This window comes from Telmatherina bonti, assembly GCF_933228915.1.
Source record: "Telmatherina bonti genome assembly, chromosome: 10".
Taxonomy (NCBI): Eukaryota; Metazoa; Chordata; class Actinopteri; order Atheriniformes; family Telmatherinidae; genus Telmatherina; species Telmatherina bonti.
In genome coordinates this window covers 32,621,414-32,648,292 of record NC_136628.1, presented here as the reverse complement: position 1 = coordinate 32,648,292, position 26,879 = coordinate 32,621,414, and the positions used below count along the sequence as shown (strand labels likewise).

Genomic DNA, 26,879 nt, shown 5'->3' with positions numbered 1-26,879 from the left:
CACATCAAGGTGCATGTAGAAATAAAGCCATCAGAGGAACATAAGGTTTACAAATGCCATGCAGCACAAGAACAATGCATTTGTTCCACTTTTCCCACTGGTTCACACACTTACCAGTGAGACTAAATATGAAAAATGCCATTTGGTGACAATCCGATCCGCTTAAACTTCTTCAGCCCAACCTTAGAAAAACTGGGGTGAAAAGCCTTTATTTGGCCCTTTAATTTAATTTGAAAAAAATTTAATAAAACTTTTTTTTTTATCCATTTTTATTTTTACTATTTATTACCATGTGATATGTCAGAATTATTGGAGTGTAATCTTCTGCTTCCTTGTATCAATATGAAGAATATCAAATTGTGTTCAAGAGCAAAGTTTCTACCACAGAGTGATGCAAAATGTCTCAAAAACGGTACGTATCAGGTATGATACGTTTAGCTTTATAGGGTCAGGAAAGCAGCGAAATGGATTCACAAAGTATGCAAGAGCCCAGAGTTGAAAGTTTGAGGGGTTTAAAGCTAATTATGAAATCACTCATTTTACTGACTGATGAACTAAGTGATAGAGGCAGAGAGCATTAGTATGGTGAAGTTTTATTTATTTATTGTTGTTAAAAATCAACAGCTACGCAGCTGTTGATTTTTAACAACAATAAATAAATAAAACTTCACCATACTAATGGGCCATGCATAGATAATAACTGAAGTAGATGCAGCCGGTGATAAAATCGTGGAAAGTTGTTTCCACATTTTTGTAAAAGTCTTGATTTGTTTGTAAAGGCAGAATCCAGACACCCAGAGACTGTATACTGTAGATAAAATGTACATCTTGTCACAGTGAGGTAAGCATTTGGTTTATAATCTGCATTTTTCAGCCACAGCTTGTGATTTCAGCTGTCACCATGAACCCCGAGTGTTTTGTTCCAGTCCAGATCAACACATGATAGCAACATTTTGTTTTAAGGCACCGCGTCAAATTCTAGCAACTGGAAATCAACAGGCTGTTTTCAGGGTGCACCATGGCTGATTAACAAAAAGAACCCATCAGTACATAATCGGAAGAAGTGAGGAACAAATAGACTCCAAGAGATCAGACACAGAGTTTTACTGGCTGGACAGCTCAGAGAAGAGACAGGATAAAAGATGGATTCTGAATTAGCCTTTGTTGTGGGTGTAAAAAAAAAACAAAAAAGTATAACTCTACCAAAGGTCATTCGACTTTGAAACAAAGGAAAGCGCTCAGATTTTAGTTTGGGATGTGTAAACCACATCAACAGCAGTGCTAAACCTCTTTAACTCACAATTTTTAAACCCAAAATACATTTGAAAGTAAGAAAAATTAAAACTCCAGAATTCCTAATTCTCAGACTCCTAAATACATTCAGCTGAAGCTGTTTATTTTAATAATTATTTTCAAACACATTTATAATGAAATAATTGATTTACCAGGAAAAATATGATCAATCCTCCTGCTACATTAGGAGCTGTGTTATGCACGGCTTTGTTTTTGGTTTTAACAATGCTTTTGGGTAACAGATTTTATACTGTTGAAAAGTATAGGCGGCACATTTGGAAGGAAAATGCAGATGTCTATCAGGATCCATTCTCACAGGTGCTGCTTATCAGGCGTCTTATCAGCAGCTTCAGGAGCAGAAGCTCTAAACAAAAGACTTTAGCAAAATAATAATATGCTCATTGGCAGTTTTTCACAGGCACAACCAGCAAACTAAACTCCCACAAATACATTTTTTCTTTCATTATTACAAATGCAGCTCCATTTAAAGGCTAAATAAATAAGCTTTCTGGTGCTGAAAAGATTTAATGAAATGTACAGTTGTGCTCATACGTATTCATACTCTTTCATTAAAGAAAAAAACTGAATTTCCAACAGTTACTAAATAACTGGAGACTTAAAAAAGGAACAATAATTAAAAATTTGCAAAAATTTAATTTAGTGATATAAAACACTGGTTTTTAATTTGAGTTGAAGAAAGAAAAACAAATTGGTCCTGGATAAACTGAGCACCTTTCTGTTGAACAGTGGGACAAAATACCTGTCAACAGGTGCAGAAGTCTGACTGAGAGGAACAGAAAACACCTGACTGGAGCAGAAACATTAAAGGATTGTTCAACTTAATATTAGTTTATGAGTGATGTAATATGTAATAAATTATCTTATTTGTGTGCTTTTTAAAAAAAAAAAAATTCTATTGAACCAGAATTTTTTTTAAGTAAAAATTTTCATAAATTTTTTTACTTTCGTCAATTTCAGCTTATTTTCCAAGCAGCTTTTTCCCCCCTTTCTTTAATGAAAGGGTATGAATAAATATGAGCACAACTGTAAATGTATTTTTATGAATATGAACCAGATTGTTGCTATTATTAAAGTTGTAGTGGGCTGATTTTTGTTTTTATGCATATTTTTCGGTGGTAAAAAAAAAAAGTTAATAAAATTTTTTTTTACGTTTTTAAAAATACATCTACAATAGTTTGGTTGTTTCTCCATTTACAAACTGTGCTAAAACTATCAACTATTGTGAAAAGTTCAAGTTTCAAGTTCAAGTATATTTTTATACCACATTTCTTCAGCACCAGCTGCCCAAAGTGCTGAACAATAAAACAAACACTCCACAATTTCAAATTAAACACTGAACATTAAAAAACTAAATCAAATCTGGACAAAAAACAAAAATCTAAAATAAAAGTTAAAAAAAAGAAAATACACAAGAAAAAGCTCAGTTTGAAAAGAGTTGAGCAGGAAAAGTTGTAATGTTTACAAATATTGGCATTGCATTGTGGGAGGAAGATGAGTGACACCGCCTCCATTTTGGCGCTGCTCTCCGCTTCCATTGTGTGAAGATAGTAAATATCCGACTCTCCCAGACAACCACAACAACCTCACGCTGCGGAAAAAACCCTGAATATCACCTTCTGTAAGTGAACAAATCCACACTTTTTACATCTCAGAGTGTTGTTTACCGTTTAGAGATAAAAATGGGTCAGATTAAGTTGTTTTAGAGCTGAAATAGCGTGTTTTAGACGTTGTGGTGAGAAGAAAAAGCCTCGACGCTCCGGCTGAAAGAAACAGCAGCTCAGTTCTTCCTCTGCAGAGATATCTGCTCCACTTTCAGTGATTTCAACCCCGCTTTTCTGCTTTAAAACGGCTTCGCTTCACACACATACGCCCGTAGTTTGATAGCTATGTTTATCAACTATAATTTATAAATAATTTGGTGTGTGTATGTTTTGAGGTTTTAAAGTAAAATGTCAAACTTTACGTGCTGCTCCGTTTGTCTCTACATTGTTAGGTAGGTTCATTTCAGTCAGCGGCCATAATCTTGCGGTATAAGGCGGGGTTAGGACAGCTGGTCCCGCCCTAAAACCCTCTAGCGGTAAACCTGATTGGGTAAAAAAATTTGTGAAGGCTGTAGCTGATTGGGTTACGTCAGAGCGCCAGTAAGTTTAGCGCTGTGATTGGTGGACTGGGCAGCTCCCGTGTCGTAATTGGCTTGGCTTATTGTGTTTGTGCAGCTGCCAATTCCGGAGGGAAAGTTTTCCCACGACACCTAGGAAAGAAAAAACTTAATAAAAATAATGAAAACCATTAAAATAAAACAGATATTACAGATAGTTATAGCTGTCTATATCTTGTCTTAGTAAATCCTGCTTTAAGCACAAATGAACTTGTGGTAGACTAAACAAGCCTGGAGCTACCTTTAATTTATATATATACCAACAAAATAAAATAAAATATGTCCAGCAATGAGCTGAAGTATATGTAAACATACGATATATAGAGGAAACAAAAAGTTTGTTTTATTTTAACTAGTTTTAAAGTCAGTATCTGCTATGAGCAACTTTATTCTTCCCACAGTCTGAACCTACTTAGACAAGCTTTCTTGACATTTCTTAAAATAGTCTTCAGGAAAAGTTCTTAAGACTTTTTGAAAGACATTTCAAAGCTTTTCTTAGGATGTCAGCTGCCTTTAGCTCTGCTCTTTGTCCTGAAGATCCCACACTGCCACATAAATGTTAAGTTCTGGACCCACTCGTGCATTTTTTACACGATAAATTTTCTTTTCTTTCTTTTAAGAAAAACTGTCAAGTCTAACAAAACAGGAAACTTAATTAGTCAACAGATTAAATGACCCAGTGAAAGTTTTAAAACATTATAATACTTTTGTCCACCCCTTTTTCTGTCATTTATTATGTTTTATTGCTTATAAGTTAAGTAAAAATTAAAGCAGTGAATGTGTGTGATGATTTTTATTATGAGATTAATCTCCACGTTTTCCACTTTGGGGATGTAATAATATTCTATTACATCTCATGAACGGTATGAACATTGGTTTGATTAAATGCTCCCCTCAGGTGATACTTTGTCGTAATGGCTCGTACCAAGCAGACAGCTCGTAAGTCCACTGGAGGAAAGGCTCCTCGTAAGCAGCTGGCTACCAAGGCTGCCCGCAAGAGCGCCCCTTCCACCGGTGGCGTCAAGAAGCCCCATCGTTACAGGTACAGCTCTTTTGGGTTCTCTTACCTAAACATGTGAGACAAAATTTTGAGTTCCTTGAAATGAAGGTGGAAAAGTCTGCAATAAAGAGGGAGTCTGGGATAAAGTGAAAAGTTTCAATGTCTATAAATCAACAAGAAAGTACTTGTGACAAACGTCACAGACAACATGATTAATTCTCCTTCGAGGTGAGTTAAAGTTGGGCTTAAGAATGATTGTAAAAGATAGATTAGCCACAATGTTATCAGCTCTGCACTCAAATGAGATGAGGTTTCTAACACTCCTGCATGAACAATATCTTGAATATTTTATGTCACCAGCTGATGTTCACATTTGCAAAATGACTTAATCTATGATGCATGTTTGCTTTTTAATATCCAAATGAAAGCCATAGATATACATACAGGAAAATAAAGATTAGAGCAGTATGTATTCAACCAGTGGTTATTAGGCTGCTGTTTGAAGCGTTTAGTTCAACATTTTTTTTTTGTTCAAACTTTTTTTATTGAAAAATTAGTTAGACATAATATTGAAAATACAATCCAGTCATCTTTTTTAATCTATAACTCCCCGGAAAAAACTCACCCTGTTGCACCATAAAAAAAAATCCAAAAACAACAATGTAGAGATTAAGTTACTCATGTAAGATAAGTGAGGGAGCATTTAGTTCAACATTTGATCCATTTCCATGTTTATGTTTGTAAAAGCAAACAGCTGGGACTGACTGAAAACACATGAATGTAACGCACCCTCACATAGCTGTTCATTCAGCCAGAAGGCCGACCTGCTCCGCTGCCATTTGTAAGAACTTCAGGCCGATGCTGGTTTACACCGTTTACTTATCGACCTCCTTTCTGGGACCCTGACACATCAGTTTTCTTTGTGCGTTTGTGGCTCAAACAGTTCCTTTAACCAGTAGATGTAGTTAGACATAAAAAGCTTTTGTTAAGCAAACCTCAACGTATCAGAAACAAACAACGAGCTGCTCTCAGAGTGAGATAAAATGTACCAGAAATGTAGAAGCAAATGTTGCTAAAGAGAGCAACAACAGTTTGGGTCAGACTGAAACTAAACTTACATTAGTTTTACCTAAATCTTCATGTAGTGAACAAAAAGAAAGACCACAAGAAATGATGAAAAACACATTGATAAAACAGGAAATTAGTTTAATCACCTGAAAAGATTTTATCCCCTGCAACAAAGCAGAAAGTAATCAGGGGCATTTTGCATGTTCTGTTTGGATCTGTATGTATGTATCTGTATGGATACACAGGGTTCCTCCCACCATTCAAAGACTTGCATGTTAGGTTCATTTGTATCCGTAAAATCTCCGTAGGAGTGTGCGTGAGTGGTTGGGCACATTCTCATCAGCCTTTCTGATTGAATCCGAGTCCATTTGCGGAGATGTAAATGCTCCAAACAAATTCTGACTCTGATCAAAGAAGCAGACTCGGTCCGCCTACAAACGCAGGTCTCGGCTCGTTTCAAGCGGACAAAATACAGGCAGCAGACTATGAAAAAAGAAGTCACTTCCTGCATTTGGCATAGCATTGCATTTTGGGTAAATACATAGCGATGGCGTAAAGAGTCCTCTGCCTCGTCTGTTGTTCATACTGTGTCCGTTGTTGCAGTGTATTTCTGCAGTATACTTGCATAAGACACAACAAAAAACTCAAAACAGCGATAGTTTCGTCTCCATGTTTAACTCGCGACATTGTTTTCTTCTTCACGCGGGTCTTGTCTTCTCTTTTGCTAAATACCAGTGCAGCGCCACTTTTGGTGGGAATGGGGATATATTATTGTAAAGGTTTGGCGCATTTGACCAAAGTGCAGCGTGAACACGACCTGGGTCTGAATGGATACACCCCCCTAAAACTGAGCCGGGTCCCTAATTGGACCAAGTCTAGCGGACTATCCTGATGTGAATGCACCCGTTGTTTCTACGTTGACCCTGCTGTGGACTGGTGACCTGTCCAGGGTTTACTCTGCCTCTCACCTGTTCATACCCGAGATGGGCTTCAGCTCCCCGGAAACCCTGAATTAGAATAGAAAACGAATATATTAGTTCGATTCAATTCAACTTTATTTATATAGCATCAAATCACAGCAATGTCATCTCAAGACGCTTTACAGAAAGGAAAAATAACATAATGAAAGCCAGTTCGTAATCGCCTGTATAAGGAAACCAACAGATTGAGTTGGAGGCTCCAACTCAATCCCCCGTTCTGAGCAAGCACACTGGTGACAGTGAGAAGGAAAAAACTCAGTTTTAACAGGAAGGAAACCTCCGGCAGAACCCGGCTCAGGACAGGCAGCCATCTGCCTCTGCTGTGTGGGGGGAAGAGGACAGAAAGACAACAGACAACAGGAACTGCTACTCCTGGCAGTAATTTGTCGTTCTGGTCATTATAATCATCGTTTAATACTCTGGAATAAACTATTATTAAACTCTATTATCATGATCAATGAATCTATAAAACTTCCCATTTTGTTTTCACCATATTTCAGAACCCACTGACTGGGGAAAAACAGTACTGTTGTCACACTAATTCACTTTCTTTAAGTAGTTTTCTAACCCTTTCCACTGTTTCCAGTAACGGCTCTTCTGCTGGGACAAATTGGCCAGATGTGACGGCTCATTAAGCTGCGCCAAGTTCTCCCTTACCCTCGCCAACGATGAGATTTTCATATCTATAAGAAAATGGATTCTGTGTTAGTTCTAGCAGCTCCATCACAATGAAACGCCATACCGAACCGGGACTTGGTTGTCTGTTTCAGGCCCGGTACCGTGGCCCTGAGAGAGATCCGTCGGTATCAGAAGTCCACCGAGTTGCTGATCCGTAAGCTGCCCTTCCAGCGTCTCGTGAGAGAGATTGCTCAGGACTTCAAGACCGACCTGCGTTTCCAGAGTGCTGCCATCGGAGCTCTGCAGGTGTGTTTGCACTCGACCTTAACGAAGCAGCGTCCGTGTTGCTTTTATCAGCACGGTTCTTCTGACACATGTGTCCTGTTTGTCCATACAGGAGGCCAGCGAGGCCTATCTGGTGGGTCTGTTCGAGGACACCAACCTGTGTGCCATCCATGCCAAGCGTGTCACCATCATGCCCAAAGACATCCAGCTGGCACGCCGCATCCGTGGAGAGCGCGCTTAGATGCACGCCCTCCTGGTGTCTCACTTTTTCTTCACCCGTCCCTCCCTCCCCCTCCCTGCCTCATCTTCCCCCTCCCTCTCACCTCCACCTGCCCCTTCACCCTCCCTCCCCAGCCTGCCCAGCTTCTTCTCAGTAGACATCAGTGTAATCCTGATTATAAACAGATAGAAATATGTTTCAAGTTTGGTCTCTCATAGTTTTTTTTTTTTTTTGTCTTCATCAGATGTTTTTAGGGTACCTTTTTCGTGCATGTAAAGGTTTTGCAGATCAGATGCACATGTGCACACATACCCGAACGTGTGTCGCTGGGTTTGAGTGCTGTTTCAGAACGCGAAGCCCTCCAAAGAGCTCATCTGTGCGTATTTAGTGTCAGCCGATGCAGTTTGTAGGGTAAACAGAGCCGAAGCCAGATGGACATGACCGAGGGGCTAGTCTGCTTAAGGGGAGCTGCAACTTCCACAGCAGGGTGCTATTGAAACTAGTCCTTAGGCCTGTGGTCCCCTCTGAACACCCTCCTCCCCTCCCACCCAGTCCGTCCCCTTGCACCCCAGTTTCTCCACCTGTAATCTGCTTTGGGAGGGGATGGACCGCTGCTCTGTTGGTGTGGACATGTGGACATGATCTTCTAAAACCAGTTGTTCTCAACAATCTCTCGGTTGCTTAAAAATATTGATTCATGTTGTGGATATGGTGTCTATTTTTTTTTTTTACACATATGGTTTGTGGAGGAGCTTCTATACCTTTACCACTTCCCAAATGATTAAGATAAAAGAAGTTTTCTGCACGGTTATCAGGCGTTTCTTCTACAGCGATCTGGTTTGCAACAGAAACTCGGGAAGGGCTCATGTGTTTTCCAATGACGGCCACACGGGGGCGCTATCTCTTCGGCTCAGTTCAGTTCATCATGCTTCGTTTGCTCTCTGTCACCACCGATAAACATGAGATTTATCACAACGGTATAAATTGACACGATGGAAGTTGACCTCTGCATGATAAGTCATATAAACTGTCCCTTTCTCAAAATTTGTGATACAGAATATAATGTCATATTTGTTTTCTTTTATATTTTTCTTATTCCTTGAGATTTTCAGACGTATAAATAAGCTGATCTTTGTATTTTCCAAATTTCTCATATTATGGTGGTAATAAATAGGTGTTAAAAGAAACTGAGTCTGGTTTGACTGGTTTTTGCCTTAAATTAAGGTGTTTGCTTTCCAAAGGTAAAGCTGGATATGAGTATCTGTGTGGTTCGACAAGACAGTGAAGCCCACCAGCCACTTGAGGGAGATGATAACCAAGGAAGAAGCAGGATTTCTACTGAAATCCTCCCGTTTTCACCAAAACTTTGACATAAATTCTCTAAAATAATTACAGACACTGAGAAAAAGTGTATTCAGTTTTACACACAGAGGTCATTACAGATCCGATAGGTCAAATTCTATCAGAATTTATAAAGAGCTTTTCATATATATACATATATATATATATATATATATATACATATATATATATATATATATATATATATTAGATATATACATGTACACATACACACTTATTTTGTTGGGTACACCTGATAATTTGTTCAATACATCTAATCCACCAATCACATGGCAGCAAGTGTAGACATGATGACGACGTCTTGCTGAAGAGGTGTCAGCATCAGGATGAAGAAGAACTCTGGTTGTTGGTTTTGGCTGGGTTTTCATACTAAAACATCTGTATGGTTTCCAGTGGAAAAAGAGAAAATATCCAGTGAGCACCAGCTGTCTGGACCAGTAGTGTCTTTTTGAGGTCAGGTGGAGAGTGGGTAGACTGGTTTGAGATGATGAAAAGACAACACAAACTCTAATCAGCACTGGTACCAATGGAGGTTTGCAGAACATCATCTCTGAACACACAACACGTCCAGCCTGGAAACAGATGGACTCCAGCCGCAGAAGACCACACCAGGTGCATCTCCTGCCAGTAAGAACAGGAAACTGAGGCTACAATTCACACAGACTCACCAGAACTGGACAATAGAAGATGGAGAAACGTTGCTGGTCTGATGAGTCTCCATTTCATCTGAAAAGTTCAGGTGAAAGGATCAGAATTAAATGGAAACAACATGAAAACATGGACTTTAGCTGTATGATATTGGAATAAAAAGATGACTTGAATAGTAAGTTCTGCTGCACTCTTGCCGTCTTAACAGTTCACCTACACTGATCTAAACTCTTTATCTTTTATTGCTTGCTTTTATTCCTCCAGGTCCTGGGTAAATGTTTTGTTCTATCACGTGCAAACATGAGACGTGTTTGAACATAAATGTTTGTTTATTGTCACTGTTTTGGTTCCCTGCACCAACACACCAGCTTCAAATCAAATCCACTGAGGATCAACAGCTTGTCAAGTTCTGGACAATGAACCATTTCTTTCATTTAAATCAGATGTATTTCAGTTCAAATCATCTCCCAACTAGTTTGTTAAACATGACAATAAGTTCACAGCAGAGCAGCTATGGAAAGTGGTGGAACAGGAGATTCTGTACATGGATGTGCAGCAGACATATGAATGGTTCATCAGGTCAATGTGGAGCAAACCCTCTGAGGAATATTTCCAACACCTTGTTGAATCTGTGACGCCAAGAATGTAAGCTGGTCCGAAGGAAAAATGGGGCCTACTAGTAGGCAGTGGTGTAGTCCAGGGTATACGCGGGTATACGGAGTATATCCACTCAGTCAGAATGGAGTATGTCCACTTCTAAACCCTGTGATGCTGCTTTTACAGTTACAAACATCCCTACACATGTACCTATGTCGCCCGGCAGCTCAGACAAGGTTACCAGTATGCTACACTGGTGCAGTTAGCCATCAGTTGTGTTAAATTCAGCCTGAACATAGACATAATACAGATATATATGTCTATGAGCCTGTCTCTCTCCAGTCTGTGTGAGAGTACTGGTTTAGTTATTCCATAACTCTTCCTCCCTGAAACCAAAGAGCAGAAATGATGTAATGATGAGCAGATATGCTGATGGATTTATGTCCTACATGTCACCGTTTCTGAAACTATGTTTTCTGGGTTACTTTTATTCTGTTTTTGTTTTTTTTTTGTTTTTTTTTTTTAATAAAGGGCAAAATATTTAGAGTATACCCACTTCTTGAGGGACCACTACCACTGCTAGCAGGTGAACCTCTCAACCTGCTAGTTTATAGCAGTGGCTGGTAAGCGTGCAATGCACATCATCAGCTGTGCTGTAGTCCAGTCCAGCCCTTGAAAGCCACTATTCTGCAGCTTTTAGATGCAACCCTTCTCCAACACACCTGAATCAAATGAAAGGCTCGTTACCAGGCCTCTGCAGAGCTGGATGACATGCTGACCAAGGAATTCAGCCTTTTGGTTCAGACATGATGGAGAAGATCTAAAAGTTGCAGGATGGTAGATCTTAAGGACCGGACCTTGGCACTCCTGGTACATCATTTTATATTTAGTTATATAACATTCTGAAACAATGGTTTTGTTATATTAAATTTGTTTTGCCTGCATTTTATTGCATCCTGTACAGTGATTTTCATCATGACCAGAGTCATAATGACCTCAGTTTGGTTTAAAATCTCAAAATAATATTGTGATTTGTTCAAACGCAACTTTGTAACCTTAAGCTTTGTTTGCATGTTCTTTTTAGACTAAATGTTCTAATGTTTTCTGTTTGTGAATAATATTTTTCACTGTAGAATGATGAACTCCACGTAGTCTGGATGAAGGACGGAGGAACGTTTTGGGAAAGACAGAAGTGTTAACAGGTACAAGACCCTTAGAGAAAGTGTGAAGAATCAAAAAGGATGAAAAAAAAAGTTGATTTCTTTACATGGTACTGAGTGGACACAAAAAATGTGTAAAATTAAAGTGAACATTTTGGTCATGATAACATCAACACTGATGATCCATAGTATGGAAATGACTTCATAACCCTTTAGATTGGAGGGCAGTAACAGTTTATTCTCTGAGATAATTGATGATTATCTCTTAACATCCTCAAATCAATAATTTTTTATCAATAGAGTGCATTTAAAAAAACAGCGTCATGACCAGAGTGTACATTAAAAAAAAAAAATTAAATAAAAAACAAACACTTAAATAAATAAAACCTTAAAGAGAAATGTCTCAATGAAAGCAATATAACAAATGAAAACGGAAAAACAAAACTACACCTGTGACCCTCTTAAAGATTTAAAATCCCAAAAAAAGTGTTTTAAGATGAGACTTTAAAACAGAGTGGTAAGTCCTGCTGAACAACCAGGGGCAGCTGGTTCCATCATGGGGACAACAATACCAGTACCATGGTCTCCATCAGTTCTGGAACAACAAACAGTAAGTGTGTGTGTGTGTGTGTGTGTGTGTGTGTGTGTGAAAACTTCGTGGTCTAGAAGGTACATATGGTTAAAAGAGGATAAACCATGTAGGTATGTGTTTATATATGTGTTTAGTGCTGAGCTGCTATTGTATTAATAATTATAATAAAAACCTACTAAAACATTAACATCAAGGGAAATGATTGTGGGGCAGGATGACTGTTTCATGAGGTTAACAACTTTCCTTTGCTGAAAACTGTTGACTTCTTGAAATTGTCATTCCATGATGTTAACATGTGATAAGTTTCAGTTTTATTTGTAGAGTCATTCATTCATTCATTTTCCGAACCGCTTATTCCAATTCAGGGTCGCAGGGAAGCTGGAGCCTATCCCAGCCGGCTTTGGGCGACAGGCAGGGTACACCCTGGACAGCTCGCCAGTCCATCGCAGGGCTATTTGTAGAGTACCAAGTCATAACGGTCGTCTCAGTGCATTTTATAGACCAAACCAACTCAAGCCTGTCTGATAAGATAGACAATATGGTGAGAATGATGGGTACAGTTGGGTGTCATCTGCATAGCGGTGATACAAGATGCCTTATGAGTAGACAGTCATATCCAAGGAAATAATGTACGGTTTGAAAAGCAAGAAACAAGTCCCAGAACTGAGCCCTGCAGTATCCCAGTTCAGATCTGAGGACAAGATCCTGTGGTTTAATGTGTCCTAGTCTATGAAGAGTTCAACCAGACTTGCTACGTTTAGGTTTAATCCCGAATAAAAGTCAACTCTGCTTTAAAGTGATGAAAAATGACCATGTAAACACTTAATTCCTAATGCAAATATCTATTCGCTCAAACTGAATCAGATATCATTGTTTTAATATACTGGGTCCACTTACACCAGAAATCGACAAATTTGTCTTCCTGAAGTCTTAAAGACATAAGTCTATCCATCACATATACTTGATAGGTAGTATCGTACCAGTCATCAGTCTTTGGTGTATCAGTGTGCTGATAGCTTTTCCTAGCTGACAATAAGAGATTCTAAACAGATGTCTGTCAGCAGCTGTAGCAAAACGTGGAAAATCCAGACCCAAGTATACATGTGAGAAATCAAAGGGAACATTGGTTTGAAAAATATTTTGCAAGCATCTACCAATCTCTTGCCAAAAAGGTATGATCTTGGAACAAGTCCAAAATATGATAGTGATTAACCTCTGTATTACCACAAAGTCTCCAACAACTGGATCCTGTATTTTGGGGAACTTTCTGTGCCGGAGTAATAAAAAATCTTGTTTTTCCATCCAAATTCTCTCCAATTGGTTGAATAAGTTGTTTTCCTTTGGGAATTGTTGTGTAGAATACAATGTTTCTTCTATTTCAGTGCCTATTTCTTTGTCCCATCTCTTTTTAATGTAAAAGGTGTCAGTAGATTTACTTTCCTCAAGTCCTTGGTATATCCTTGTTATAACCTTTTGGGTTGAATAAGTTTTATAGGCCATTTGAAATATATTTAAATCTTTACTGTCCTTATTTCATATACTTACTTTCTGGATTTTATTGTATCTATTTCTCATTTGCAGTTACCTGTAGAAATCATGGTTATTCAGACCGTACTCCTCTTTAAGAGTTTGAAAATCTGCCAGCTGTCCTTTATGTTCAAATGTGTAATAAGAAGTGAGGCCCTTTTCTACCAATTCTTTAAATCTCTTATCATGGCAATTAGGTAAAAATTCACTATCATAGGCACACCATCAAATTGTCAAATTGTTATGTGTACAAACTTTACTCCAGATTTTAAAAGTTAAGTTTTTACAGGGATTATTATTATTAAATGAGCTTGTAGATTTTTATCTGCTATTGTTGTCTGCATTGGAAGATCTTTAGTGGTGTGCTCCTCTGTGTCCTTCCACCTAGCTGCAAAAGTCGCATCACACAGACATATCAAGGGCCTTAACTGAGCAGCGAAATAGTCTCATAAACAAGGTAAGGACAAGCCACCGTTATCATTTAAAAGCTGTAATGTATTCTATTTTATTCTTGGTGTTGTTCCTTGCCATGTAAGGCGGGAGATCATTTTGTCCCATTCCAGAAATTGTTGTTTTGTGATTTTAATGGGGAGTGTTTGAAAAAGACAAAGCAAGCGTGGTAAAATACTTATTTTGACTGATTCAATTCTGTTAATTAGTCCCAGAGATGTTATAAGACCCCATCTTGAAAGATCAGATTTAATTTCTATATTTATCGGGCCATAATTCCTTTCAAATAACTTATCGGTATCTCTACAGAAAATCCCTCCAAGATACTTTAAAGAAATACTTTAAAGGTACTTTAAAGTTATTTGTTTTGCAACGGTTCAAAGTTAAAGGTCATCACTTGGGTTTTTGTATGTTCAACTTATAACCCGACAATGGTCTGAAATTTAGTGTAGACATTAGCTGAGGTAAAGATTCTTCAGATTGACCTAAATAAATTAAAATATCATCTGCAAAAAGAGATATTTTTGGTCATCTCCTAACATGTGTTTCCCTCTGGTATGGTTGTGTTGTCTAATGGATTGTGCAATAGACTCTGTAGGAGACATAGATGAGGAGGAGGTTCATGGTGCAATATAGTGTGTGTGTGGCAGAGGTGGTGGTTTGTGTGTGATTGGGCGTGTGCATGCACAGAGGTGTATAAAGGCGCATACTTACCTGGGAAACAGATGAGAGAGCAAGGGTGGGGCAGTCGCCATAATTTTGTTTACCGCTATCCACACATTCATACATCATATCAGTCTGTTTATCTCCCTGGTTAAAACAATCCATTCAGCAATCTTGGTTGCGCTGTTATAGCTAGGAAACACAATAAAGGTATTAAACGCATCCCTGGATCTCAGCGTATCTGTCAAGAGAACTTCCTCACGCATCACAAATAAGCGAACCAGAGAACCCGACCCAAACTCTCAGCGGCAAAGGTGGTTTGGAAGCTGCAATAGACTCTATAAACAACACAAATAGGGCCGGGGAGAGCAGGCTATAGATGTATTCTTATCAATTAACTTAATAGGAAACGTAACTCCATTTAGTTAGATTCTTTCATAGTACCTCCATCTCTCTCTCCTTTTACTTAAATCTTTAAGACGTGAAGTCACCGAAAGGGGGACTTTGAGAGCAGATGGTGTGACATGTCAATTTTTGAGACGTCATCTAAACTGTCTGTAAAATCTGTTTAATTAGTTCTGCTTCACTTTTATCAGAGTTGGCTTTGCAGAGATAATGTTCATATTATGGATTAGGATTTAGGTTTGGAGCTACAGCTTCATTTTTCCAAACAGATCCTCACATTCATCCAAAATGTTTTGTTTTTTTCCGGCAAGCCTGAAACTATTTTCATTTCTGCTATGTGCCGCTTTCATTTATTCTGCACTAATTCAATTCAACTTTATTTGTATAGCTCCACTTCACAATAATGTTGTCACAGGGCACTTTACATACACGAATCAACATACACATCATGTCGAGCCAATTCATACAAAGCCTATAATGGAAACCAACTGATTGCATCGAGTCATGACTTCGATCCAATCCCCCATCCTGAGTTGCCCGCGGCGACAGTGGGAAGGAAAAAACTCCCCTTTAACAGGAAGAAAACCTCCGGCAGAACCCGGCTCAGGGAGGGCAACCAGTAAGACATATACTGTTAATTTCACATCATAAAAAAGAAAAATCACTTGATTACATGATTCCAGAAGTATTCATAAATACCTTGTAGTTGTGGAGATAAACTAAATTAACTGGCTGTGCTATTTTTCAGTAAAGACCTATAAAAAATAGACACATGAGTCAAAGGAAAAAGGAGCACATAAGTTGGAAAATGGCTTATCTTACCCTCCTCCCCACCTGAAGTTATTTGTAGCTTTTTATTTTTAGCATTTGAACTTTTGTCCATTACTTTTATCTTTTCAGGTTGTTGTGGTTTTGGAGGCCACTGAACTGCTAATCCAGTCCAGACTTTTGCCAACTCCTCTGAACTCCATGTCTCCAAGTATCCCAGGTGATTTTTAAGTCACTAATTTAATTCAATGAATTTTCCATTTACATGCATTTTAAAAGCAAACCTAACACACACAAACACATCCAAACATACAGAAAAACAGGTCATTGCCATGTTTGTTTTAGCTGTAAAAGCATCTTTCATTTTGTTGGCTGAAGCTTTCCTTTTCACACTGCACCCCCCCCCCCCCCCCCCCCCCCCCCCTCCCTCAGCATTCACCTTCCTCAAGGTCTGCTCAGTGTCTCTCCATCCCCCATCACATCTGCTCCTCCCTGGGATTACAGTGCAAATGTTTGTAACACACAGTGCTGAGGGGGGGAGATTACAAGTGCACTGCACCCTCCGAGAGAGGTTAACCAATCAGGACACGCAGAAGCAGGGATTAACCAATCGCTCCACAGAGAGGGAGGGCAGAGGGATTAAACATAGCACAGAGTGGGATTAGGTTAGCGTTGAAGGCAGAAAAGTGCTTCAAAATGTCCGTCACTAAACGTTTACTTCTCTCATTGCAGTGGATGTTTTTAATGGTTTAGGACAGCCGTCTGATTTAATTTACACAACAAAAAATTTGTTTTTACCTTTTTTTTTTTTTTTAATCAGAAATGTACCAGCAATGCAGCCTTTTCCAGCATTTAATATTAATTTAGTTGAGAAGAAGAATTGCAAATTTAAATGATTCTTAAACATGTAAAAGCCTTAAATGAAGTTTATTAATTGTTAAATAAAAAGCAAAGTATATGGACTGAAAAAAAAAACACTTGTTCTGGATGAGCTTAATGTTTTAAGTTTATGAAAATGAATCCATATTGTCCATTTCTCTACCATAAACCAAAACTCGCTGCAAACACATTGCAGGCTTTTGTGTAAACTCTTTGCACACGTTTGATGTCATAGCTAAGTTTACGTGGCAAAGTAATCAGGTCATGTAGGGATTACCAAGTAGTCAGAAGAGCTGTGGAGAATGGCGGAGGGGGGCGGGGGGGAAGAAGCAGAGCAGATACACATCTGAACACTGGAAACACAATTTATTATTTAAAACAAATGCAGTAAAAATACTTAATGTAAATACTTTACTCAGTGATTCTTATGTTTTTAGGACAGAAGAAGACGGATGCGTCTCACAAGGAGCCAAAAAAACAGGAAAAAAGAAAGAGAGGAAATCAGGGAAAGATGCGGAGATGAAAAGGCAGAATGAGGATGGAGACAAAGATAGGAAGGAAAACAAGGAGAGAACCAGGGATGGAAGAGGTAGAAGAGGCTGAGGTGGGTGAGACACAGAGGGGGACAGGGCAATAATCCGAACTAATTCACTTAGGGCATTGCTGAAGGGAGGCTAAGAGGATTGGGACACTCCCAGAATCAGATCAGCTAAAATACCCAAGATGGACCAAAGAGAGCCATGCAGGCCATATAACAGACATGACAGGTCCAGACCGGACTGCAAGCAGCGTCACTTTACATCCGCACTTCATTGGGGCACTGACCTCCTTGTGCTGGACCACACAAATCCCCAACAAGCAAAAAGAAAATCCAAACTATGATTCATCTCAATGACCATCAGCCCACAAACATGTAAAGAATAAATCACTTTAATATGTCACACAGCTAAAACAGAACATCTTTTTTTTATTCTAACAGATCAGGGAGGTAACACTAAAGGCAAACACTGTAATACATAACACAAATGCTTCAAAAAATCTAAATGAAATCAAATGATAAACCTAAATGTAGCTTATAATAATAATAATAAGAATAAGAATAATAAATAGTTTAGAATAATGTAACCCTGAAGGAGGATAACACCTAAAGCTTCTTCATGTCGGAGCAGCTCTCCTTCCCCTCTATGACAATGCAAGTTTAAAACAAAATTAAGAACTTTAAAGTGTGTCTGCGCGTAAATGTGTGTGTGTGATGGGCTCAGTGATTTTCCATAAACAGTTCTTCCCTACAGACTTCACAAAGGCGTTAGTTCTCTGACTTAACGTAGCATGAGGACAAGTGTTTTGCAGTCAGGCAGTGTAGATGACAGCTTCTGGTCCACTCCAAATAAATACCTTTCTACAGAGGTCACTCTCAATCAAACAAACAAACAAACAAACAAACATCTTACAAACATGAAACTGAGAATCAGTGGTAACAGGTCCTCTGGCAAACTGCTTCACTCTATCTCATGTTGGGTTGGTTGACACATGTGACATGTTGACACACACATGAACACATTTCTGTCGCTCACTAGAGGACCTGGAATTTCCAGGAGTTTTGGTCCTTGTGGTCCAGGCAGTCCATTGTGGTGAAGCCCAGTTTCCAGGCCTGCTGGTCCTTGTAGTCCAGGCAGTCAACGGAGGTGAAGCCCAGGGAGGAGGCGGTGCTGTAGCCCTGCGAAGACAGCGATGCTGGGGACTGGCTCAGTGAGCCCCCCATGGAGGGCACAGTGATGGGGCTAAGAGCACCGCCGGTGCCTGACAGCTGCGAGTGCATGGGGGACAGGTAGGCACTGCAGTCCAGGCCGGTGAAGTAGGATGTGGTGCTGGCGTAGCCCTGGGTGTAGGCTGATGGCTGCCCGTAGCTCATCGGGTAAGGTGACGGTCGCTGCATGCAGGGCGCCGAGGAGGAGGCCAGGGGGTCGGGGAGGGGGGAGATGGCCGGGCTCCAGATGGACACAGCAGTGTTTCCAGTGCTGGAGCTCGGAGCTAGACTGGGGCCGGACTGGGCTGAAGATGGGCTGTAAGAGCCTGCTGGGTTGGGGACTGGATCAGGGGCGCTGGGTTCTTGCACCGGCGAGGCCTTCTTCTTGGGGGGGCGAGGCTTGGACTGGCCGCTGCTCTGCTGCTGCTGCTGGCGGCATTTGGCACGGCGGTTTTTAAACCACACCTGAAGATGCAAAAGAAAAGAGACGTTAGCAAGCAACTGATGCAACGTTTCCTCCTTCAGATCAACTTCCGACCAACCAACACAGACTAGACTGAGTGTCCTCCATCTATGCTGGCCTCCTCCGGCTGTACCTGCACACGTGACTCAGGCAAGTTGATCTTGAGGGCCACCTCTTCCCTCATGAAGATGTCTGGGTAGCGGGTCTTGGAGAACAGAGCTTCCAGGATGTCCAGCTGTGTCCGGGTGAAGGTGGTGCGTTCTCTGCGCTGCTTTCGGGGAGTGGCTGCCAACCCAGGAGACACAGACATTATCAGGATGGCAGCGACAGAGAGGTGACATGAATTATAGTTATAGTTTCTTTTTCTTTTCTTTTCTAAAGAAACAGGACGGATGCAGAAGATTTGGAGTCATATAATAACAAAGAGCAGTTCATCCTGATGCTTTATTGCCACATAGGCACAGAATATTGAATAATAAATTAAATTGCATTTCATTCATTTTGAGTTTAGTTTGTTTGTTCTGTCAGTCTATGGTGCTTGCAACCAAACGCACAATTGAGGGACTATTTGACACAGACCATTCACAGGAGTTTTTAATTTAGTAAAATTAATGTCTTCAAAGTCTTTAATATTTGTAAGACTTAATGATTTAGTGAAAAACTTGATGGAAAAATGAAGAAAAACAAGAAACAAACACGTCATACTTAAATTGTGGCTGACGCTGACTTCAACGCGCGTGACCTTTTAAAAAGGTTGAATAACCTATTTAACCATAACTTATTCACAAACACGTCTTATGTTCGGCAACTGAGTAAAAAAAAGAGATTTACTTTTAATCAAATTGTTCCAAAACGCAAATATCAGTCTTAAATATATCTCCTCCTTCTTAAATCAACATAATAATGCATTATTAATATTTACCACGTCACTAAAATCATCTCAACTTTCTTTATTATCAGTATACTGACTTTAAGAGAAGAAATAATTTATTCTAGACTTTTTTTTTTCTCGATTCATTTTTCTTTTGGCTGGAGCTTTACGCACCAGTTTGTGCGTTATTACGCATCACAAAGGACACGACATGAGCCATTACAATAACAAAAGGATACAAATACGTGAGAAGATTGGATATAACAACACAAATATTCCCAAAACAAACATAAAGAAGGTAAAAATGTGTTTTCCAGTTAATACTTACGTGGATAAGCGACGGTTGTGTGAAGAACGTCCATTCCGGGGCCAGGCAAATTTAACCCGTTCATAGTGTAATGGGGTTGCTTAATGTAGGACATCATCCTTACGGCAGGCTTTTAAGTCCTGACTTGTAGGTCGGACACGCAACGCAGCAGTCGTGGGGCCCTTGTGGCTCAGTGGCGGCAACAAGTCGATGCGTCCGATCCAACCGCTGCGCGCAGAAGCAGGCGCGCCGGAGTTCGCAGGAGAAACGCCAAAGAGTTGGTTTTTTTTGTGTAAAACTGCACTTTTACTGGCTGTCAGCTTAGAGACAGAGCAGAGAGCCGCGCGTTGAGCATCCGGACCACTTCTCCCAGTCAGACTTCACGCAGCCAGAGTCATTACGCGCAGGTGGAGTGGCCCCCGAATTCTTTTGCGCCTTGGTCAAGTCACTCCACTGAGTTTCTTTACCGGTACACGCTGCTAATTAGAGGGAGCAAGTGACTCCAGCAAACCCCTCCCACACTCACAGAAGCACACACGCGCACAACGGGTGCGCGAGCTAAACCACAGCAACAGGGTGTAGTTTCCTCTTCTCTTCCTTTGTAAAGTTTTAGTTTTTCCACTGATGGGACAAAAAAATCTCATTTGGAGGATAATATATTTAAATATAAGAATAAATAAGAAATACCTACAAAAATAAAATGTATTTAAACAATATTTATCTTTGCAAGTAATGTGACAAAAAAATCATTCTTTTTTTTAAAATTGAATAAATAATGTTGCAAGACTGTAAACCTCCCTCTTTAAATGCCATAACACACCTGTCATTTCCAATCCTGATCACCTGGCCTGCTGCACATCATGTGCACCTTCACACAGCACAGATTATATTCATCTCCAAAACATCTGCACACATGTGCTAAATTCACAGGGACATAAACACCCAGATGCACGAAAGCGACAAAGCTCATTTGATTTATCATAATATGCTTTATCTGAAAAGTAAGTATCTAATCTCCAGATAAAGAGAGGAAAGACAGAGCAATCCGTTCAGTAGGGAAGCAGGAATGAGGCCGGAGGGACCGTAGCAACAGGGGGGGAAACAGACCTGTCAGTGTGTGGGTCACGCTGAAAGAAAGAAGGAAAACATCAGAAGAAGAGAGAAGAGTTGGTGGGGAAGCTTGAGAAGAGACCTGGGCAGAAGAGTCAGAGCCAGGAGACATCTGCTGCACCTGATGGGAGGCTGGACACATGACGAAGGAAGCATTATGTCCCGTTGTGTTTTTGTGGACCACAGAATGAGAGAATATTTCCCAGAAGTGAGTCTGACATACATATGTGTGTTTATGTATGTGGCCAGGTGGGAAGTCTGTGAATGTGCCTGCACTGTGTAGGTTATCAGGCTTGTTTAAATTATCTTCACTTTTAGTATTTTGATATTTTAGAATTATAATGGTTAGACTTTTTTTTTTTTTTTTTTAAATTTTATTTTAAGCATTAGGCCACTGTACTGTCCATTTAGCAACATGAGGCCCTGCAGACCCTGGTCATGCTGGGATGGGACTTTTGACACATGATTCCAAATGCAATTTTTTTCCACTTATTCCACTCCACCCAGAGATCACATATGTTGCATAAAAACTGTCCTTTTCATGATAGCGGTGCAATTTAAAGCTCAACAGTGCAATAGTCCATCTTACAGCTGCGACAGCAAATAGGGAAGTAGGCAAGAGGACTGAGCTGCTTTAATCCTTGTTCGACCGCCCCCCCCCCCATCTGAAGCTGGACTCACACAGCATGCTCAGAATGATTTTATTTTTATTTTTAAAGACCAAACTCAGGTTGTGATGGGCGTGCGAGGCCTAAACTGGGAGATGGGCTGAGTGGAAAAAGAGCAGGTAGCCAGGTGGGTGGAAGGATGCAGATAAAGACTGAGGCGGGTGCAGGAAGGGGCGGGAGGGGAGGGGAAGTGAGAGGAATGGGGAGGAAAGCAGGTGAAGGGGCAGCGGGTGGGGGAAGGCTCCAGTCCACGTCCCCACTGACACACTGCTGCAGTTAATCCAGATTAGAGTGTCTAAAACAGGTCGGCTAAATCTGCAGGCCAGCCAGCAATACAGAGGCCGCTGTCAGCCCCAATCACTCACCCTTCACTCACGCACATACACACACTCACACACAGACGCACACTGTAATAATCTCCTCTGTGCAAACCAGGTGCTACCAGCAGCTCAGCACACACCACCATTAACCTCTGCCCCCTTCCAGCTCAGTTAGGACTCGCACCAGTCGGACTTCCGTACCATCACCCAGAACACACACACACTCAGAGTGGTCCGTGGTGGTGTCCACAGCGTTTCACAGAGACCACCGAAAGGCGTCACATCTTTGCTGAGATTCACACTCAGTGATGTGATAAACGTGAATCGCTGCACCTTAAATCTGCTGAGTCATCATAAATCTCTGCATGACCTGCAGGCTTGACAGTTGAGTCAATGAATCAGACGCAGAGAGAAGAAGGTGCAGCCGCCAACACTTTCCACCGGGATCCCAGACACGTCTGCGTCAAACCGTCTGACACTTCCAGCAGCATTATTTACACATTAATGAAGAATGAACAGAATCAGAATCTCACACAAGCACATTTTAACTGACTGGTTTGGGATGAAATTGTTCCACCATCCAGTTGCTGAACAAATACTATATATATGTTTGCTTTAATTTCTGAGAACCAAATGTTCAAGACACACACATGATCCACAGCCTGGCTTAGGTTGATTATGTCTGATCTTTAATATTATAAGTTAATTTATTTTCACACATTAGGATGGTTTAAATAAATTTAAAGCTTTATTTCTTCTTATTTAGTAAAGGATTTCATAAAACAACAAATAAAATATGGTTTAAGACAGAGAAGTTGTCTTATAGGCGTGGATCCCCAATCCTGGTCCTGGAGGACCGGTGTCCTGCAGGTTTTCCAAGTGTCCCCGCTGCAACACACCTGATTCAAACCAATGTATATCTAGCAGACATGTGCAGAGCTTGTCTGAGTCTGGTCTGTTCCAGCAGGAACACTTGGTAAACCTGCAGGACACCGGTCCTCCAGGACCAGGGTTGGGGATCCCTGTTATGGGAAGATTCCACCTTCCCACGGTGTCAATCATCACAATGACAGATAACATTATCATATCATGAAAATTAAAAACCACCAAATATCTTCAGGAATAATTATGTGTCCAGAATGTAAACACTTATAGATCCATCTCACTTGTACTGAGCTGAGTCATCTTTTATCTCCAGAACGGCTTTATTTCTTTGTCTCATATCAACAAGGTGTTAAAACATTCCTTTTCGTTCCATAATGACATGATTGCATCATACAGTTGTTGCAAACTTGTTCACTGCACATCCATGATGAGAATCTCCTGTTCCACCACATCACAAAGCCGCTCAGCTGGACGGAGATCTGGTGACTGTAAACCTGTGAACCCCTGCAATGGTTGTGTGTTAAAATCCCAGTAGATCAGCAGTTTTTGAAATACTCAGAGCAACAACCATGTCATGTTAAGGCTCTTAAATCCACTTTCTCTGTTGTTTTGATGCTCAGTTTGAACTTCAGCACGTCGTGTTGACCATGATTCCTCTAATTTCCCAGTTATGGATCAATAAAAGTATCAATATATCTGGTGAATCTAATAAGGTGTGCTAAATGCGTGCTTACTCTGTGTACACGCTTTGAAACAGAAGCGAAGCTAGAGAACACAGTAAAGTAAGAAGGACTTTAGATTTAGATACTTGTATTTTAACATTATAACAGGTTTTCTTTTTTGATAACTCTTAGCGAAGAACAAGATTGAGAGAGGGGTGTGCAGATGCAAATTAAGTTTCCTGAAAACTTGGTAAGTTTCATAAATGTAACAAAAAAATTAAATCTGTAAAATTATGGAAATTTGACAAATACAAATAAAAATCCCCCAAAAGTACTTTAAATAGGTTTATATTTAAACAACATGTAATTTGATGTAGCACACTTCAAAAGGGCTGCACGGTAGCATAGCGGTTAGCACTGTGGCTTCACAGCAAGGTTGCTGGTTTGAGTCTGAGGGGAGGTTCGAGCGGTGGGATTTTTGTGTGGAGTTTTCATGGATGTGTATGCATGGGTTCTCGCCCACTACTCTAAATTCTCCCCAGTTTGAATGATTGACTGGTTGGTTGTCTATCTGTGTTGGCCCAGTGACGGACTGGTTACCTGTCTAGGGTGTATCCTGCATCTCACCCAATGATTGCTGGGATAGGCTCCAGCTTCCGCGCAACCCTTAATTGGACCAAGCTGATGAGAAAATAAATGATTGATGAATGAATACTTAAAAGTCGGGACACAAAAAAAACACAATATAAGGTTCAACTTCTCCGGGAGATTCTGCCATCGAACAAGTAGATTAAAGTGTCTCTGTTATGCACATTTTAGTCTAATTTATTTTAATATGCAAGTCCAGAAGGGGAAGAAATAATGAAGCATTTTTCACAAAATCCCTTCATTCATTTTGTATTGATCCTCTCAGATCAGCCTCTGGCAGAAACAAGTGAACAGAGAAAGCTCCGCCCTCTGTCCTGCGTCTGATTGGTCAACTGCTGGGAGTAGTGATACTGAGCAGTGAAGGTGGGCGTGGCTTCCTTCTCGTGAACGTGCACAACCTAGAAAGGATGTCACTAAAATCTAGAAGTAGAAAAAACTCTACTTCTAGATTTTCCATCGCCATAGAAACAACTGGTTTTAGAGAGTTTTAGAATGCTGGAAAACTCAAACATGCGTTTAGGTGATAAAAAAAGAATGGCCCCCACTCGTATATCTGATGAGTATTCAACACTGTAACACTGTAGAAAGGTCAGAAAACTAGAAATACCATTATAGAGCTGCTGAAAGTGTTTACAGGTAAAGGAGTCAGCATTGGGTATAAAACGAAGCTTGAGGAGACTTTTTTTGTCTAGTTTTTGTCTCAAACTCTGTCATAGAAGTTAACATTGATGCAGAGGTAGATACTGGCATTTTGGAGAGACATGCTACCTTTAGGTGATGTCTTTTACCAGGAGGTAAGTGTTTTTTTTCAGAACTTATAACACGGATTGAAACCATAGATTGTAAATAAAAAGAAAGACGGAGCCTCCGTGACGTTTCTGAAGAGCTGAATTGAAGCTTGGAGGGCGGCTCTTACCATCACCATCTTGGCAGGGGCATGCGTGTCGTCTCGCCCGGAAAATACAAAAATGGGCAAAGAGGTGAAGCTGAGAGGGGGCTGTGAGCGTCATGGTGGATGATTGACATTGAGCGAAGTCTGAGCTGCCTGTAGCTGAGAGCTAACCTGGAGATAACAGGAGCTAACCAGCTAACAGAAGTAAGCGGGTTAAAGCTAAGTCACGTTGTTAACCGGCTAAAAACCGCGGTTGTTCTATGTTCTCACTTGAAGCAGGAGATTGTGTACCTGTCAATCAAAAAGACACGCCCCTAAATATGTTGAACTTCGAGATTAAATTACTTTTAAACGGGCAAATTAGAAAAAAAATTCACTCCCCCCCACAGTTGTCATGAAGGTAAACCTGACCTATTAAACCTAAAATGGATTATTTGAACCAGGCTGTAAACATGTTTATTTCTGCTGTGAAGCTGGTCTTTTTAACATGGGAGTCTATGGGGATTTGCTCTGTTTTGCAGCCCCTAGTGGATGAAGGGGGAACTGCAGTTTTATGCACTTCTGCATAGGCTTCACTTTTAACTGCCAGAGGCTCTGTCCATCTTTCATTTATGGTCTATGCTTCAAAGACAGAGGGGATGTGCTTGGCTGGTCTGACTGCAGACCAGATCTAGCTCCAATTCAAAATATATGAAGCATGATGATGAGGAGAATCAGATTTCAACTACATACTACTGAGCAGCCAAATCTCTGAATTCAGCTAAACTGCACCTTGGAAAAAACTACAACAATTAATATCGCCCTCAGCTCCCAAATTATGAAAAGATGTAGTTTAATATGAAACAAATTTATTACAAAGTTAAACGCTTCAATTCTCAGCTTATTTTGAATATATTGGTGGTATCAAACTCCAAATTAGTTCTCTGAAGTTCGTCAATGAGTGTTGAGATAACATTTTTTGTTGCATTTGGGAAACTTCCCCAAAGCAGTCCTTTCTGTTAACTTTTCTCTGATATTTCTTAACTATCACTCCAGAAATGTAAAATTATTTCCTGTGGATTAATAAATGCTTTGCAAGGAGAAAAATGGCAGAATAGAAAGCTTGCTTAGCAACAGTAACCCTGGGGGGGGCGGGGCTTAGCAAAGAGTCAGGTGTGTTTGTTTCTTAAAAACATTCCTGTGAAATAAACAGTTCTTGGCATTAAATAAATGCTGCATTGCCTAAACTGTACTGGATTTGAGGTATGAAAAGGAAATACAGATGAAATAAAGATTGTTTGACATGCAAAGCTAACGACATGAGGAAAAAGTTACAAAAACACTTAAAGCCTTGAAAGAAAGTTTAACGATAAATATTTAAATTTGTGAACATAAATATTTAGCTTTACATTCTTAAAATGCATTTAATAACATTTAAGTCACTTTGCTAAAACTTCTACAAAACTGAAATTTTAGCCTTACTGTGATCGGCAGAATTTAAATTCTGTTCATGGATTCTCTGCTGCCACTGCTTTCCTTAAATCACGTTTAGAAATAGACTCAATCCACTCATAGACGCCCCTCAAACAACACCCGACCAGATTTAGCTTGACTTGAACCCATTTTTGTTATG

General features: G+C 40.1%; 2 protein-coding genes across 3 annotated transcripts; one reads left to right on the top strand and one right to left on the bottom strand.

Annotated features, from left to right (window-relative positions):
* Nucleotides 1-2,800: 2,800 nt before the first annotated feature.
* h3f3c (H3 histone, family 3C) lies at nucleotides 2,801-7,839 on the top strand. The gene is made up of 4 exons (XM_079248016.1): nucleotides 2,801-2,932; nucleotides 4,371-4,514; nucleotides 7,291-7,444; nucleotides 7,536-7,839. The coding sequence occupies exons 2-4, from the start codon at nucleotides 4,387-4,389 to the stop codon at nucleotides 7,662-7,664; spliced, it is 411 nt and encodes a 136-aa protein (XP_079104142.1). The 5' UTR covers nucleotides 2,801-2,932; nucleotides 4,371-4,386; the 3' UTR covers nucleotides 7,665-7,839.
* A 10,428-nt stretch (nucleotides 7,840-18,267) lies between these two features.
* crx (cone-rod homeobox) lies at nucleotides 18,268-20,200 on the bottom strand (the record flags this gene model as incomplete). Of its 2 annotated transcripts, none has more annotated exons than XM_079248198.1 (3): nucleotides 18,268-18,906; nucleotides 19,038-19,213; nucleotides 20,104-20,200. In XM_079248198.1, the coding sequence occupies 3 exons, from the start codon at nucleotides 20,198-20,200 to the stop codon at nucleotides 18,268-18,270; spliced, it is 912 nt and encodes a 303-aa protein (XP_079104324.1). The 2 variants fall into 2 exon arrangements, with proteins under 2 accessions (XP_079104324.1, XP_079104325.1); XM_079248199.1 differs by having other exon boundaries at nucleotides 19,038-19,189.
* Nucleotides 20,201-26,879: the final 6,679 nt, after the last annotated feature.

Bases quoted from the DNA above. Each gene is read 5' to 3' on its own strand.
- h3f3c (XM_079248016.1), top strand. From the start codon at position 4,387: ATGGCTCGTACCAAGCAGACAGCTCGTAAGTCCACTGGAGGAAAGGCT. The intron at 4,515-7,290 runs GTACAGCTCTTT...TGTCTGTTTCAG, and splicing joins AAGAAGCCCCATCGTTACAG to GCCCGGTACCGTGGCCCTGA. The intron at 7,445-7,535 runs GTGTGTTTGCAC...TTGTCCATACAG, and splicing joins CTGCCATCGGAGCTCTGCAG to GAGGCCAGCGAGGCCTATCT.